Genomic DNA, 17,964 nt, shown 5'->3' on the forward strand with positions numbered 1-17,964 from the left:
TTAAAGAATATTACATAATTTTTATAAGACCAATGAGCCCCAAAGTCATGTTTCAGATATTCAGGGATAGTTTATTTATTGACATCCTGCCAGTAGTAAATACTGACTCATTATTTCATTTAGGTTATTTCTAGAAGGATGATCATCATAAAATATGACTTAATAGCATCCCAATAAATATCTTCTCTGAAATCATGGGCTTAGGGTTATTGGATTCCATTCTGGTATTAAATCTGACTGGTATTAGGTTGAGTTGAAATAAAATGAAATGTCAAAGGACTTTGAGTAATGTATCATCCTCAGAGAGAAACTAAGTCATAATTAAGGACAACAGGGGTTACATGACTAAAGATTTATAGCCTTTAATACTTACCAGTATCAGTGTCCAACAATTCATACAGCCTCACAAATGATACTAAAAGTTAAAAGGTGTGTTTTTTCTGTAAGTCTTTTGAAAATAAATGTTTATTCTATAAATTATTAAAGGACACTGTGAAATTCTGATATATGTATAGAATGTTTTTAACTTAATCGTCAACTCAATTGCCCTTTTAATCTTGCATCTTGGCAAATAGTTATAAGAAATGACAGCCATCTAATTTAAACTATTGCTTTTATTATAGTTACAAGGGAGCACAAATAAATAAGCACAAAATATCATAAAATATTGTCAATGCACTAGAGAGAAATCAATTTGTTTCAAACAACATCTGGTTACTTCAGTAGTATCAAAGTACATATATAATTACATATTACTAAAAAAATCAAGTACAAAAATTAAGAGACATTAAAACATCAGTGTTTATATTATTATGCATATAGAAATGCCTAGGAATACATGAATAGAGAAATCTCTTATCTAATGCTTATTTGCACAAATATTCAGGCACATACCTGACATTGCTAATGAGTTATGAAAAATGCAATATGACATTCAGATTTTTAGATATGGTAAACACCTTAATGTTGAAATGGATGTTAAATGGTTTTCTTTAAAAACCCTGTCTTTTAAAAATGTAGTGTAATTATCTACTATAAAACAGATTAGTTTATATCATTTTTCATATCTATTTGTTTCAAACGTCTGAAAAGTCAAGAAAGTAAACATACAATTGCTAAATACGTAAACACGCTTTTAGTGCAAGATAACAAAAGTGTGACTGTACTGTGCTTTGATTCTTCTTATAATCACAGTGCACTTTACACAAATTGCTACACTATAAATGTTAAGAAGTCCAAACAAAAGAAGTGCATACTAAACATTGTCATATATATTATATACAGTATGCATTCTGTATCTGAGTGTGCAAATGTTTAAATATAAATGCATGTAGGTGGGCAAACCCAGTTATATTTGGGAACAAATGAATACTTTGAAGGAATATTCATACATGTTTATTTAGGATAAATTCAACAATATTTTTTTAAATGTTTCTTCTTAAATCTGAAGCTTCCTAAGAATAAAAGGAAATGTAACCAGACAGTTTTCCAGATTAGACAGTTTGTTCCAATAAAATTGACCCAAATATGAGAGGGCTTTAAACCATCCAAACCCCAAGCCACAATGTTTACATTAAACATGATAAAACAATGTTTTCTTTTACTGATTTACACAGATAGCAGTACATATTGTAAGGTATAGGTAAAAGCTTACACATACACTATACTTAGACATAAATTTAGTATATTTTCATCTTTTCTTTTGACTGTACACTTGACCAGAGAACAACAAAAATGCTGCATATAAGCAGTTTAAAACTGCCGAACCTGTGAAATCATGTATACCCTTGAAAGCAATTGACATCCTACTTTGAAAATATTACTGATTACATAATTGAGTCCCTTAATTACAAAAATCACATTTATTTCATTGTTCAATTAAAAGTGATTCTGAAACTGTCTAATGAAATGATACAGTGAACTTTTAAAGAAATAATGGATTGCTAACAAATTGTCCAAATTCTGCAATTAGCTAGTTATTATCCCAAGCCACGAAGGTGGTGTATGTTCCCCTATGCACTGTTTGTGTCATTTCTATTTTATTTCCTTTTAAATTTGAGATATAATACATGAGGAGATCATAGTCTATCCTATCTACATTCCTTTTCAAGTAAGACTTACAAACCCTCAAATTACATACTCCATAAATTGTAGTAATATTTGCTTTAATTTCAACTGGAAATGTGATTAATTTACAAGATAAACAGTGGGAATCTGACTGAGTTTAACATGTAAGTTATATAAAAACATCTGTGGGTGCATTCTTCTGATATCCTTATTAAAACAGTAACTAGCTAAGGATGGTCATATGTGTTGATTTTCTACTTAACTTGTTCAACAGAAGTAAACCAAATTCTGGATGTAGACAAGACATATGTCGCTATCTCTGTTTTCTAAAACCATTTGAACAAAATCTTGTTGCTTGTCAATGGTTCAAAACTGTCAGTATTTTAAAAAATGATCTTTCGTCCAAAAAATTACTTTGTATTCAAAGGTGTATGCTTCATAAAATAACACCTTTTAACTCTTGATGCTTGCTTTTCTTTTTCAATTATTATGTAGCTGAAAATTCACGCTTACTTGCACAAATATGCCACATTTTACTCCAAACTTGCTTCAATAGCATAAAGAGGGAGATATTGGCAGTGTCTCTATAAAGTGTGATTTTTCACATAGTTCTGGCTTCTGTGATGGGGGAAACACAGTATTTTGATCTTCCCTTCCATCATTTCTAAGGAAATTTGTGTCTTCTCTACTAAGAAGTATTTCACACCTAAAAGCGTCTTGATGACAGCCAATAAAATTCTGTTTCTACAGCATTTGCTGTGAAAAGACTATTTGTCATAAGTATGAGTTCCCTTGGCCTGATAACATGCCTTTATATTATTTGTTCTTTGGCATTGCTAGAAATATGAGCTTTATCATGACATCATGTACTGACTTCAGATTATCTTCTGACCAGATTCATATGGTGAGGCGCATGATTTATTGTCACAGAGAGTCAGCATGATTTTTTTCTATCCACTAATGACTCTTTTCTCACAACAAACAGAAGCTCTATATGAAGAGGATGTTGACTATAGAATAGCTAATTGCCACAGTGGGCAATCATATGTTGTATAGGCACAGAGTAACAAATCTGTAGTCAAATCCAAGTGAAGCCGTCTTTCCAGATATTCCAACTCTTTCTCGTGTAGAGAGAGGTTTGGACAAATAAATGGAAATGGTTACTCAAGTTCAAATTTTCTAAACAAAAACTCCTCCAAAATAACACATTTGAAAAAGGAGTTTTGACTTGTGGCCCTGGCATGAGATTAACAGAGCACCCATGAATGACTGAGTCCAACACAAATCATTTTAGTACCTGTTTCCTTCTGAGCAATTGACCAATATTAAAAATTATCTTCTGCCTAATTCAGAGGGATATGAATAGGATAAACAGGTGAAAACAAACTTGGAAATATATTACTTACATTTAAATGTCATGAGAGGGCTCGTCTTTAATAGCAAGAATGCACATGCGCTAAGATCACAGAGAGTCCAACAAATTTTGCCCTGTGTTTGATTGATTGCCCTGAATGTATGAGGTCATAATAACTTAAATCAAGACAACAACTTGGGCCAAAACACACTTGATTCAATTATGATTTTATCTTGAAACATTTTTATCACTCTTATATCTGTGTTGTATTGATTGTTGGGTTTGAATTATAAGTCCACATAGCTGGTAAAACACAGCAACAGCATTCATTTAAGCTATTTAAGATCTCTCTATGGTATCCTATATTTGTGATTTTGCCTTTGTCACTATCTTCCTTGTACAAGCAGAACTCACAACTTCAGTAAGCATTTTATATACACAGTTTTGCCACTGATTGTTCACACACACAAACACACACTCACACAACACATGCTCCCACTTACCATTTTCCTTATTTTTTCAGAATTATAATTGGACATGAAAATATACATTAATTATAAAACATTAAAAAATTATGCTATAACATTTCAATCTCTCTTCAAGGAACTATTACTGATAAAGAATTACTAGAATTTTTTTATCAATATAGATTACAAAAATTCCTTAACTTCTGCTATATTTGGCTTTATTGAGCAGCATGAAACTATTGCTGTCAATACCCTTACAAGAAAAACTGCTAGGATAATAAATTCAAACACACTTTTTCCTCTCAGAAATATAATACTAAATTGATTGTTAATGAAGAACCACATACTGTCAATTTTAGGAAGCATAAATATTAATTTAAATATACAAAATATATGTGATAGTTTCTTTTTATTTATCCGTGGCAATATTTACTTTCAACTAACAAGTTACTTTTAAAGATATATACCATTTTTCTTAAATTAAATTTCTTAACTTAAAGTTTACTACCACATAAAGTTGAGTCCACAACATTCTTTCTCCCCTGCATTTCCTGTTTCTTCCTTGAAACAAAATAAAATAAAGAAGTGGTCATAATTCTTTGGTCATGGTGTCATAATCATTAAAATGGGTATAATAATTATAAACAGAAGGTTAAGACCCAAAAATGTAATAACTAACTTTAAAAGATTGGCAAGAAATACTTTTCCATGAATGGACTTAAATTTTGAGGAAGGTTGTCATGGAAAATACTAAGATATGTAAATTGGTATAGTTGAATGTTTCTTTCTCTATTTCTTGTGGAAAAAATCATGCCCATGAAATATTACTTAAAAATACCATGTCTGTAGTACCTTTGCTTCCACTTTCTTGAAAACAGCCATGGTCTTACAGTTTTGATTCTTCGTTCCTTCCAATGTCACAGTGAACCCTGGTCTCCTCCAATCAGATCAATGCTTCAAGGACACACATCCCTAAAAGTCATTTCTGAAAGAAAGTTTGCTACTGGAGTTTCCCATAATATTCTACTACCTTTGTGTGTAGTCTGACTAACTAATACTAAGTGCAAACACCCGGATATGAAAGAAATCCTTAGGAAGTCACTGTAGCAAAGACTGTCAGTGTTAGGGTAACATGGGCGTGCAGACAAATGTCATACTTTCACTCACTTCCCACCAACCCCCTACAAACAGAGAGCAGCAGACATTTCTTACAAATACGACATACATTCAACTTCTGTATTGCTAGCACCAGATCACATATTATGTGCTTAAATAGGACTTATACCTGTGAGCTCTTCTACAGAAGCCAAATGTGGGCAGGAGGACAAGGACATTCTCAATGCAAAAATTAATAAGAAAAGGCATCCAGGGATTACATATAAAAGAGATAACAAACCAGTTAATACCAAATTATATCATCTAGTAAACTTTTCTGATATTTCCCCAACTTAAAATATGTATAATGAATATTATTTCAGTTGTGACCCACAAACCAGCAAAATATTTACAATTTAATATGTTCTGGATTCAAAATAATCCACGACAAGAGAATGTGCCTTAATTCCAAGGACAAACACATTTTATCTTGGGCTTGTCACAGCGCCCATAGATTCTTGTGGAATCCCACATCAACAAAGAATATATGTAACAATTATCACAAGACCAAGTCAACCTCCCTTGTAATAAGCAATGTGGAGCTCACGCCAGTAGAAGCTCATATGGCAGTATCCCAGAATACCGTCTGCTGTTTAGAATAGGGTGGAGGGCTGTACTTCTTTGTTCCTGCGTTCTTCTTCCAGCTGGGAAGGATTGGCATGCTATCCTGTTTGCAAAGGCCCTTTTCCGTTTTCTGTCTAGCCTTTATTTCTTTGCACAAGCAACGCTTTTTCTCAATCATCTCAAGCATTGTATGGTCTCCATGAAACCACTGCATGCATGCCACCTAGCAAAAAAGAAACAGTGAATACAGAAGAAAAAGATGGAATGAAAATGTGTCTTTTGTACTGTTCTAGTAGCTGTCATGAAAACTGTCAGTTATTTATAGACCTACTTTTTGAAAAGTTAAAAATTGACTAATAAGACACAAAAGTCTAACAAAGCAGAAGTGACAGCATAGTTGCTATAAATAAGCATTCTACTTAAATTGGCAAATGTCATAACATAATTTAGTAACAGTTTGGACATAAATACTTCCCAAAATATTTTTGAACTCCTCGGTAAGGACAAGGACATGACACAACAAGAAAAGATATTTGTTTCCCAGTGTAGTGACCTACGCTTGGTCCCTGTAATGCACACAGTAGGAGAAAACCAACTCCTATCAGTGGTCCCCTGACAGTCTACAGTCTTTATTTTGTATTCTCTCTCTTCTCTCTCTCCTCTCTCTCTCTCTCTCTCTCTCTCTCTCTCTCTCTCTCTGTCTCTCTCTCTTCTCCCCCCATCTCTCTCACATACATGCACAATAAATTAATGTTTAAAAAAAGACCACAGTGTGGAAACAAAATAACTTTATTTTCTAAACAGATTTCCAAATATTCAGCAATTTTTATATTCGCTCCATTGTGTTATTGTTCCCAATATATCTAAATAAATATATATGAACTATCTTTCAATTACCATGTTTTAAAGTTGCTAAGGACAATTTTCATTCCTGAAATATGTTTTAAATACTTGGGTTTCTTTCTAAATATAATCAAGTACACATATTTGTAGAATAATTCCACCTGCTGAAGTGACTCTGGCAATGCACTCGAAGTTTGGATGGGTGCTCAAACATCTGTCTGCAGAGTTATTTTTATTGTAGTTTTGATACACAGGAAACATCTGAGGTGAAATCATTGCCCTCTACAAACATGGTGATAAATACTCTACTTGGTTTAAAATAAAACAACTTAGAAAAGACAGTTCATCACGTCAATTAGATTAACAAAGGAGGATCAGTGTGGACTATAGGTTTAACATACAGTAATACATATATTTCTAGACAGGTACACACTGCTCCCCTAATGTATGTAGTAATCTATCGATATTCTTCTGAAGCAATTTTTCCATAGAAAGATAGTAAGGACATAAGCCCATCAATAATCCAAAGAAGCAAAACTACATTTAATTGTTTAAGCAAATACCTCCTCTGACTGAAAGGTTAAAATAAAGCAAATGAAGTCACCAAATTTGTCATTATAATTTTAGGATGATATTTTAAACAAATCCTTATCTAACTTTAATTCTTCATCTGATGATATTGTGTTGATTTAATGACTTAATAGACCCATTCCTTGCAAGAAGGATGTTCTAAAATAAGCACTGTACATTACCATGGTCCAGTACGTGAAGCTTCATGGAAAAACATTTCCCATCCTATAGTAAATAGCTACGTGGTTGGAGATCATTCAACTCTATAACTCTGGAAAATTGCCAAGTCAAAGTAAGATTGCTTTGTAAAATACATTTACAAATATATGTAGCCTAATGTATAGAAGATCCTTATGTCAAATTTGCTATCAATCACTTTTTCTTCAGATCAAAGAAAATAACAAGGATGAAATGAATGACTGAATTATAAAGCATAGTTTATGTGGGAAGATAAACCTCCTTTGTATTTATAATTTAAGTAGGGCATGCTTAGGTTCATCTTAAAATTCTCACATTAAAACTCAGAGCTACTGCTGTGGACATTTAAAATTAAAATCTCTCCCTCCAAAGTGATTTTAAATATTATCTTTTATACTGACATAGTGATGTTAGAACGTCATGTAGTAGAGACACAATTTATCACTTACTTGAGCTAAATGAAAAGTACTATCTGTATTTATCAACCTTTATTATTTTGTTTAATAATAAAACATCATAATCTTGTTAAAATACAGCTTCACAATGACATTCCAATTCTCTATAGGTGAAACAAATTTGGATGTTATAATTAATTTAAAATAAGCCCACCAAAAACATTGTTTTAGTTTAGTTATCTAGTTAAATGACCTTGTTTATTATATGCAACCCAAACATATTTGTTATATATACAGAAAAAGCATATATATATATATATGATAATTACATACTAAGGCATAATTATAAAATAATTGTTTAATTATTTGAATACATAGCTAGCTTTGGGGCAACCTTTTTATTAACATAACTCATTAGAGATGATACTATTGAATAATAAATTCATGGGATAAAATCAAGTGAAGTTTCCCATCGAGGAGGGGAAATGAAAATGTTCTTTTGTTTGTGTGAACCATTCAGTGACATCTGCATTTTGTGAGGGAGAAAGGTGCTGGAGGTAACATCTTATGGAGAAATCTGGGTCTATGCTCTGGAACTTAGTGACCTCTCCAAATTCTTGTGTTGAAACCCGAACCTCTACCTTGATTGTCTTAAAAATGTAAACTTGGAAAGAGGTAGGGGACAATTGAGTTCTACAGCTAGTAGAAATGGCTATATAATACCTAGTTTCTGAAACAGTAGACACCCACCTGTTTGCATTCAGCCACTGAGATTTCTTTAAATATATTTGGTTTTTTAAACAAAATAGAAATGAAAATATTTGACAGCACATGGGAATAATTAAATAAAAATGACTGTATACATAAGTCAAGACTTTTAGCTTACAAACATGATTATCAGTTGGCCTACCATCTACAGAGTGGGGTCATTGAGACAGAGACTTTGTGGCTCACCACACATACAATATTTACAACATGGCCATTTGTAGAAATAAGAGATCATCCTAAAGGGGAAAAATACTAAAAACTGATACAATAGTATTGAAATAATAACTGAAGTATGAAGAAAGTTAAAAGACCAAGTAAATGGCCATCCTACATCTATAAAAGTAGAGGAAAAACAATTAACAAATCAATTAAACATAAAGCTCATGAAATGCCCACGTGGTGTTATTATTATGACTGGTTATTGGAATCAGATCAAACTCTATCATTCTCTGGTCACACTCTTTCCTGAAGATGCTTTCAACTTAGTAAATAGTGAATTGACCCTTAATAAACATGAATTAGACTTGTCTGACAGAAGATGGAAAACAATGCCAATATTGGTGTTATAAAAGGGTTGTGAAACCAAATAAAAAACATTGATTCAGACTAGATTAAGGTGGTGTTATATATATATATATATATATATATATATATATATATATATATATATATTTGACCCATCCAATAAATCAGAGATGATGAGAAACAGATTTGAAGTCACATTAGAGAACTCACTTGGGTGTGCTAGCTATATATTTTGCTGCCATATCCTTATAAGGAGAAGTAGAGTGTTTCAGTTGTAAAGTAGCTAGGCTTAGACTCTGCAATAAAGATTAGTACTAGGTGAGTCCATTCTTTTACACTAGCAGCACACTACATCTAATGTACAATACTAGTGAGAACCTAAAAACAAATATTCACTTTGATAACATTTCCCACAATTTTAGTCAATTATTTTTCATATCCACCTTTCCAAATATATTTTGGAAGGATACTTTCAACCTTACAAAGAGCAGACAATAATATAAACCTAAACCCTCAATAAAATTGAAATTGACAATAACACAGAGCCCAGAGGGTGGCAATTTTCTGAACTTGTCTGTCTATTCACTGGTAAGACTGCTTTATTTCGTAGTTAATGAAACACAAATTCTTCAAATATCACACAGAATAAAAAACGAGAATTTGTGTATGTGTCTCCTACTAAGTAAAATGCTTTGGAAAAATACAGAGGTAGCCCAACTTCCTATGTTTGTACTAAATATTTGAAAGGTAACCTTAACTTAAACTCCGTGACTCTACAGTTGGTTTATGAATACCCCCCAAATTTTCAAAAGTGTAAACCTGAGACTGAATTGATGGCTCATTAGTTAAGCTCACTGGTTAAGAGCACTTGCAGCTCTTACAGAGAACGTAGGCTCAGTTCTCAGCACACATCCATGGTGGTTCACAGTTGTCCCCACTCTAGTTCTCAGGCAGCCAATGTTTTCTTGTGGCATCCACAGGAACCAGACATACATTGACTCATACACATACATGCAACAAAAATTTCATACACATAAAATAAATGAATCTTTTTAAAAGTATAAATCCCAGGACACTAAGATGAGTGTAAACTAACGGTCTGTAATCCCAGGACACTAAACTAACGGTCTGTTTCTTTTTAATTTCTTGAAGGCCATAGTGAAGGTCTCTGCACTGATACCATGAACATGTAATACCAAAACAAGTAGAATGTTTTGATTCTATTGCCCTCAGGCTGACCAGAGGCTTTTGATATGACTTCATTGGTATTGTACATGAGCTATGTGTTGCTTTCTTACTTGAATTATTGTAAGAACTGAAGATGAAATAGAAAGAGTTCTAACTTTTAGAGTTTGCTTTTTGTTGGTGACATTTTTTCCTTTAAAAATTAAGATAGGGTCTTACTGTGTTGTTGTCCTGGTATTTTCCATGTAGTCTAGGATGGCTTTGAACTCCAATCCTCCTTTCTCAGTCTCCCAAGTGCTGGAATTATGGGCATGTATCACCCTGTCTGGTTGTTTTACTTTATTTTGTTGTTTTGATGTGCTGGGGTTTCACAAACATGAATCAATCTATTTTTACACTTTGCCTACACGATTTGGTTTCTGTGTGATGCTTAGTTGTAGAGTGGAGGTGTTTCTGACTCTTTTGCCAGTTTATGGGACTCTTTCCCTCCTACAGGGTTGCCTTGTCCAGCCTTAACATGAGGGCATGTGCCTAGTCTTATTGAATATTATACTATGAGCAGTTGATACCTCTGGGAGGCCTGCTTATTTCTAAAGGGGAGCAGTAGATCTAGCAGAGAGGGGAGATGGGGAGAAACTGGGAGGAGGGAGCACATCCAAACTTTTGTATGTTTCTCTTGTATATCCCTGTGTGCGCGCACGCGCCCGTGTGTGTGTGTGTGTGTGAATGTAATTCTAATCTATTGACTGGCTGTTTCATAATTATTATTCTCATAGATCTTCCTCTTTAACAACATGTTGACCCAGAAAATATGTTTAATGGAAGAATCATTAGGCAAGTCTAACCCTGAGCCATGAACTGGAATTTCATTCTTTATTCGCTATGTCTAAACTTAGTTTTGATATACATCTGTGTTCACAAATGATAACCACACCTTTATTTCAGATTTATTTTACAATACTAAGTAGTGGCTATACACCAATTCCCACTTTTCTCTATTTTGATCTAACTATCCCCTGGATATACAAAATCAATCAGTTACTATGAACATATAAGAAATACTGAATGTTGAATCATGTGTGTGTTTTTTTTGAATCTACGTATCTGTGCTTGCACTGGTTATGTAAATCTCAAAAATAAAAATAATTAAAACATACACATTAATGCCTCTTAATCCAGCATGGGAGTTTTAAGTTAACAACTACTGTATATTTTCTCTGCTGGTATAATGCAGACAGTGTCTAACCCTTCAGTTTTATGGTGACACTCTCTCATTGAAAACATCTCAAGTCACACACAGGGAGAAGGGTTGCTTTCAATTTTCTTCCAAGCTCTCCTAGCCTAACCTGAATGCCTCTTTAGTAATAACTTTGCTGTTTATGTCAACCCCATGTGTTTGCTTTTCTGATTTCTTTGAAATTGTATAAAATGAATAAGATAAAGAAAATGACACGATTTTTAAAAAATCGGTATTTACTGTATCTGGGACTAGTTATTTAAGTGTTCTGTGACTATGTTTTTTTTGTAAAGTGAAAACAGTAAAACCTCATGTCTGTTGAAACAATTGAATGCAATGATGTGGCATTTACTAAAAAGTAGACACACACATACATATATATATATATATATATATATATTCTTTATCTAGATCTTTGAATATAGAAACATTCTTGTTAATTCTTATACCCTTAACTTCTAGAGTAAGAGAAGTGGTAAACAATAAATGTTATTAAAGTTAGTGAATGGATGTATGAACAAATACATAAATACTGTATGTTATGTGATTGTTTCCAGAATAGCCACTTTTGAATATTTTTGTTTTATGAAATATTTAGTTTCACTTTGAATCACTTATATCCAGCAATATCCTTAATTGCACAAACTTGCAAAAATATTTATCTTGGAAGGTAGTCTCAGAAACACATAAAAGGGAATAAAAGATGTCAAAGGTATCTCTAAATAGCCCAGACACATTCTTTTAAGATCTAGTCTTCTTGTTCTCTCTCCATACTACTCTACACAATCTACAAATAAATAATCATTTGAAGGTGGATAATTAGATAAACTTTTCTCTGAGAAAATTGTTGCAAGTGCAATCCATGTATGCATGGATTTTCATGTCTGTATGTATATTTATGCTTAAGTATAAATATCACAAATAATTATATTTCTGAAGCTCTCTGAAAGCCATTCACTTGCTATATTTAATGAAAACAAAAAGGAAGTCTAAAGGGGGAACTCAGGGAAAAAGAAAAAAGTAGCACAAGCTGGAGGAAGAAATGGAGGATGATAATGACTAAAAGACATTATGTTCAGGATGAAAATATTGTAATGAACTTCAATCTCTTGACTAATTAACATATGCTAACAAAATGAAGGATAATAAAAAATAAAGGCATAAAAGTTCAAACGAATAACCTATTTACAGAAAATGAAAATGTCACTCAAGAAAAACCCATAAGACAGGTAAAGTCTCAAATACTGAAATTCCTGATGGATGTAAGGAGCTTATAATATTCTTCAGGGAAACAAGTATGTAAAATATTTGTTCCTTTCATGTGACACTTGAGTGAAGGGTTATAGAAATAAAAGTAATAATTCTTGCAACATAAATAATATAATATAATAGTGACAGAAATTATTAGTTTCCTGTAACCTATTTTGAGCAGTTGATAGGCACAAAGCTGGTATCAATTGCCTAAAGTATAAGAAAAATTAGGTATATCTTTAATGCTATTTTTTTTTGGTTTTTACGAGATAGGATTTCTCTGTATTGTTTTGGAGGCTATCGGTCCAGCCCGGCCTTGAACTCACAGAGATCTGCCCGCCTCAGCCTCCCGAGTGCTGGGATTAAAGGCATGCGACACCACCACCCGGCTTTAATGTTATTTTTGAATGGTAAAGTTAAATTAGTACTGATTAAATCACAGTGGCATCATATCCTTTGCAGAGAATAGAATTTGGATAGGCATTCATGGGACTAACTATAGTAGACACTGGTGCCTCTGCCATTAGTATCACAGTACATTGTCTCAGAGCTCATTATGATTAAAGTAACCCAAGGCAGTAGCATACACGTAGAGAAACAGACAGTGTTGATGGTACTTAGGCCTCATACAGCCAACGGCATGGGACAGTGTACTAAATTAATTGAAACAGCCAAGTTTAAGGCTAAGAAATTCACAATATTTTAAAATTACAAATACTCCAAGGGAGAGGTGAGATTTTGTGCTGATTTCTTATTATTGTCACATTTCCATCCATCCTTTTACAATCAAGGTCATGAACAAAACTGCGGTGCCAGGGCCTTCCAATGAGGACAAATAGTACTGTGGCAGTACGTTGCTTTCTTCACTTCATTCTAGACTCACAGTGCCCCTGTGATGACAGTTGTCTAGATGAGAAAAATCCAGTTTAGAAGCTCTCAAAGACTGTTCGTCAGCCTGCTCCACTGAGAGTGAAAGGGTGGCAGATCCAAGCAGGGAAACAGCCCTTCCTCAGGCTACTCTCTCCTCTTGCAGCTCATAGCCCTTGCCTCTGTCCATCAGAGTGCACCTGCAAAGCCTATTGTGTTTTTGATGGATTTTAGCATCCAAAGGTTGTTGATTTGTGCTCTTTGGTATATCACCTCCAATAGCTGACATGTTGGCATTGAAAGCACTGCCTGCACTACGTACCATACCTATGAAAAGACTGCTGCAAGTACTTTTTATTATTTTATTGACCATGTAATAGTTCATTTCTCAATTACACAGTAGCAAAAACAAAACCTAGCGATCCCCCATGCATATTTATGATTCTCCTAGAGAAATCTCAATTATTGGTGGATGATAGTTTCTTTACTGAATTTCACAAATGTGTTAGTTATTTAGAGTTGAATTAAGAGCAAAGCCCAAGATAATAGTTTCATAAAGATAAAGGCAGAGACTCATTTCATGTCTCCATGAAGCAAAGTGGTGTTCAGCTATCATTTTACAAATACTTTACTAGTAGACACACTGAAGTGGGAAGATAGCTGTGAGAAGAAGTGATGAGAAAATTTGAGATGGGTGCTAAGTTATGGTAGACAGGAGTAGATTCTTGCTCACCGCACAGCAGATTGACGAAGACTTATCTGTGCACAGTGTGTCTGAACCAGTTCGAAGGATAAAGGACGTTCAGCCATGAAGAAATGATGCATAATTTAGGAAACAGATCTATTTATCCAGACTTAATATTAAAGCACGCATGTATGTTGATATAGCACACAATGCCCTCTTAACATGTACATTATTTAGGATTAGTTACTATTTTAAAAAGTAGTGTAAATATAACTTTAAAAAATAATAGATTTTCTGTGGCTGAAGAGAGAATTCAATGACTAACAGTACTGGTTGCTCAGAAGGGCTTATAATTCCAACCGCAGTTGACTGCAGGCCTTCTGCTGGCCTCTGAAGGGACCAGGGACACTAAAGATGCAAAGACATACATACAATCAAAATGCCCATACAAATAAATTTAATTTATTTATTTTTAAATAAAAAGACGGCTAAAGGCTTATTATGACTCTGGTGTCCTACTGCACACAGATGTTTATTTCTTCAGAAAGAAAATGAAGTACAAACTGAGTAGTGTAAAATGGCTATATAAACTTTAATTAATAATATCTGGTGAAAGGACATGATCAAATGTAGAAGAAATGAATCCAATCAACCATGAGGATAAGCTACACCCACAGCTCTACACTTAAGCACAGAGCACACATGCAGGTGTAGTAAGTAGGCTACACTTGTACAGAGTTGAGCATTGCAATGCTACCAAAAAAACAATACTATAAGAGAGTCAATGTGTTATGTCATTTTTATATGTGAAATTAGTTAACTTCCTGCTCCTTTAAAGTCTGTAGGAAGTTCTGAAAGCCATCTAGTGCAGGCATAGATGATGTGTCACAGGATGTACTTCTAACTTCCAAGAAAAACTGATTAGTGTTTGCATATACAAATGTGTATAACTACAGATGTTGTTATCTTAAATTCTATGATTCACAATTCGATTTTGTACTATTGTGGGATTTAAAATTTTTGTCTTTGAAATGTAAAATGGCTATATTTAAAATAAAATACAGTTTTCCAGGAAAGAAGACACAACAGGATTCTCAAGAATTAAACCTTGTAATGACTGCAGAAATAATTCCAGATATTAATTGATTAAGCTAATTGTTTATAATAAAGAAAGCCCTAAGAAATTTACAAAATTAATTCATATGTTTTTAAATGAGTGAGATGTTTATCAAAGGAGAACTTTAAAAAGAAATTCCCTCAAGGAAAGCACAGTGTTACAAGATAAAATTCAATTACAGGAAATATATTGATATTTTCACTAAGTGTATTCTCTTAATCACCTATATTAGGAGTAATTTAATTGTAAGTTTAATTTCATTATAAAATACTGGCATTTGATAATGGATGTAGGCTTGACCCCAGTCTTTGGAAGGAGAATATAACCCTGGTAAACGGGTACTTTCTGTAGAGTGAGGTGATCTTTGGGAAACCTGTGTACTAATTCTCAAAGAGCAGACTGACAATACCCAATGAACTCTGTATGACATGCTCATTCTTACAACCTGGAATTGAGTTGGGGAGACTTGACATGCTTTTCTCCACTAAGGTGTCCTGCCCATCACAGGTAGATACATGCAGGCTATGGAAAGAGAAGCAAGCAGTCGCAAACACAGTGATCCCTTCTGGAGTCAAATTAACTGCCATATTGGTTCTGTGTGACTTGATCCACAAGTCTCAGTCTCAGGATATAAGAACCAGAAAGCCCAAACTGTGGAATATAAAACTACATTAGGCTTCTGATTTATAGAAACTACATAATATTGACAAGTTTTGAACCCACACAGAAAAATGATAATCAATTGAGATACTATAGATTCAAGAGATAAGACGTCGTTTAGAGGAGAGGGTGAAGAGCAGCCAGGAATACCTAGATTTGAGGTCCTCTTGCACATCAGAACAACAACACAACAGTCATCAGGAGCCGTGTTTCCTCTGTCTTTCCAATAGCTAGATTTTCTCACCCAGCCTAGAAATGGTGCAAGTTCAGTGCTCGGGCAAAACGCCAGAAATGGTTTTTCATTTCCTTGGTGGCAAAACTTTTTGTGTAGTAGAAAAATATGTGTTTTTGAATTCTTCAAAGTGAGAAAGTTACAACTCCCCATTGCCTCCAATGCAGATGTAGACACCAGAGTCATTGTTAAACAAATGTTTAACAATTAATTCAAAAATCGGTTATGAACAGCTTATTCCAGTTCATAATCCACAAGCTAACTGTTCAAAGAGGAGTCCCCTTCCTTTCCATCTCTTTATCTCTTCTCTTGTTTCATGGCTGCTTCTGTGTTTCTTAGTGTCTCAGAGGATGCATTCAGAGCATCTAAAATGACACACGCACACACTCACACACCACCCTATCTGAGACTGATGCTGTCTGTAAGATGGGTGGAGACAGGAAATAGAGGCTCCTGTTCCAGTCCTAATTGAAAGCCTTTAAACCTGATTTACAGAATTGAAGGCTCTTATTTCCTGTTAACCTACTCTCGTGAGGATGATTTGATGTGGTTTGCTCAAGTATAAATGACTGTGAGGAATTTCTTATTAAATGGTGGAGACTGTTTCTGGCACTAAGGGTGCAGACTACTTTAAATCTTTTCTAAGTTAATGTTCACAAAGAGCTTCTGTTGTCATGACAAGCAGATACTGTTTGGGCCTGAAAATGATTGAAGCTTATATGGAGAAAAATGAATCTGCCACAACAGGCACTGTCAAGAACCATCTCTCAAAGGACTCCATATGGACCATGATTCGATTCTCCTCTAGAAATAAGACCTAAAATTCTGCTCACTATCTTCCTCTAGAATCATGACCTGATGTGAAATCAGAGATGGGGTAAGCTTCAGTTGGGCCTTTGTCATATCTTGATTCCCCAGTTCCGAAGTCACCTTGACGTTTCCCGTTTCTTGTCTCGGTACCTTTCAGCTGAGTGTTTCGGAAAGAGGTGTCAACAAAGTTTTAGCACCTGTAGCCATGACAAGGGGAGAGTGGCAGGAGGCACAGAATATGGAGAACTAAAACTATGCAATTCTATTCATGAAGTCTGGTGTCTGTTTAGCATTGGTAGGGACCCTGGGATCAACAATATCACATTTACACAATCTAGGTTACTATGGAGACACATAGACAATAGGGAACATCTACATTTCACAATCCCATTGCCTATAGTGAGTTAGACAAAATCTGAGCTCTGGGCTTGGGAGATGACTCAGGATGCAAGAGAGTTTTCAAATGCAAGGGTCTGAGTTCAATCTTCAGCAGCTGTACAAAAATCCAGAAACGGCTGAGAGTGTTTCTGTAACTTCAGCACTGTGGCAGGGCTAGATGGCTTGTTCTTAGAGACAGGAGGATTGCTGAGGACTGGGAATTGCTCATTGTTTCCAGGTTTGGTGAGGAGACCTGTGTCTCAAGGTAAAGAATGACATGACCAGACACTCGATCGTACTCTGGCCTTTGTGTAGGCCCACAGGCAGGCACACCTACACACACATATGCATATACTACAGGTTCACTCACACATGCACACACACAGGTATGAATATACTCTACAGGTGCTGTGTGCACGCGTGCATGCACACACACACACACACACACACACACACACACACACACACCTGAATTCTCTACACCTTCTTGAAACCCATGCCAATCCTGTTTCATTCAAAAGAAAATTTCTTTTGGTTGAGACTGCTAGGTCTTCATCCTAAAGTGCTGACTTATTTTACGACAATGAAGAATTTCTTTTGGCAGCTGCTAAAGTCCAATTTCTAAAACTTCAAGGA

General features: G+C 34.5%; 1 protein-coding gene across 3 annotated transcripts in view; it reads right to left on the minus strand.

Annotated features, from left to right (window-relative positions):
- Positions 1–596: 596 nt before the first annotated feature.
- Positions 597–17,964, minus strand: part of Nyap2 (neuronal tyrosine-phosphorylated phosphoinositide-3-kinase adaptor 2) — a 238,955-nt gene continuing 221,587 nt past the window's right edge. For all 3 annotated transcript variants that reach the window (XM_021234357.2, XM_005082514.3, XM_040753228.1), the window contains one exon: positions 597–5,830. In XM_021234357.2, coding sequence (XP_021090016.2) covers positions 5,603–5,830 — 228 coding nt within the window. In that variant the 3' untranslated portion in view covers positions 597–5,602. The remainder of the gene's footprint in view (positions 5,831–17,964) is intronic.

This window comes from Mesocricetus auratus, unplaced genomic scaffold (assembly GCF_017639785.1).
Source record: "Mesocricetus auratus isolate SY011 unplaced genomic scaffold, BCM_Maur_2.0 Super-Scaffold_100010, whole genome shotgun sequence".
NCBI classification, from domain to species: Eukaryota; Metazoa; Chordata; class Mammalia; order Rodentia; family Cricetidae; genus Mesocricetus; species Mesocricetus auratus.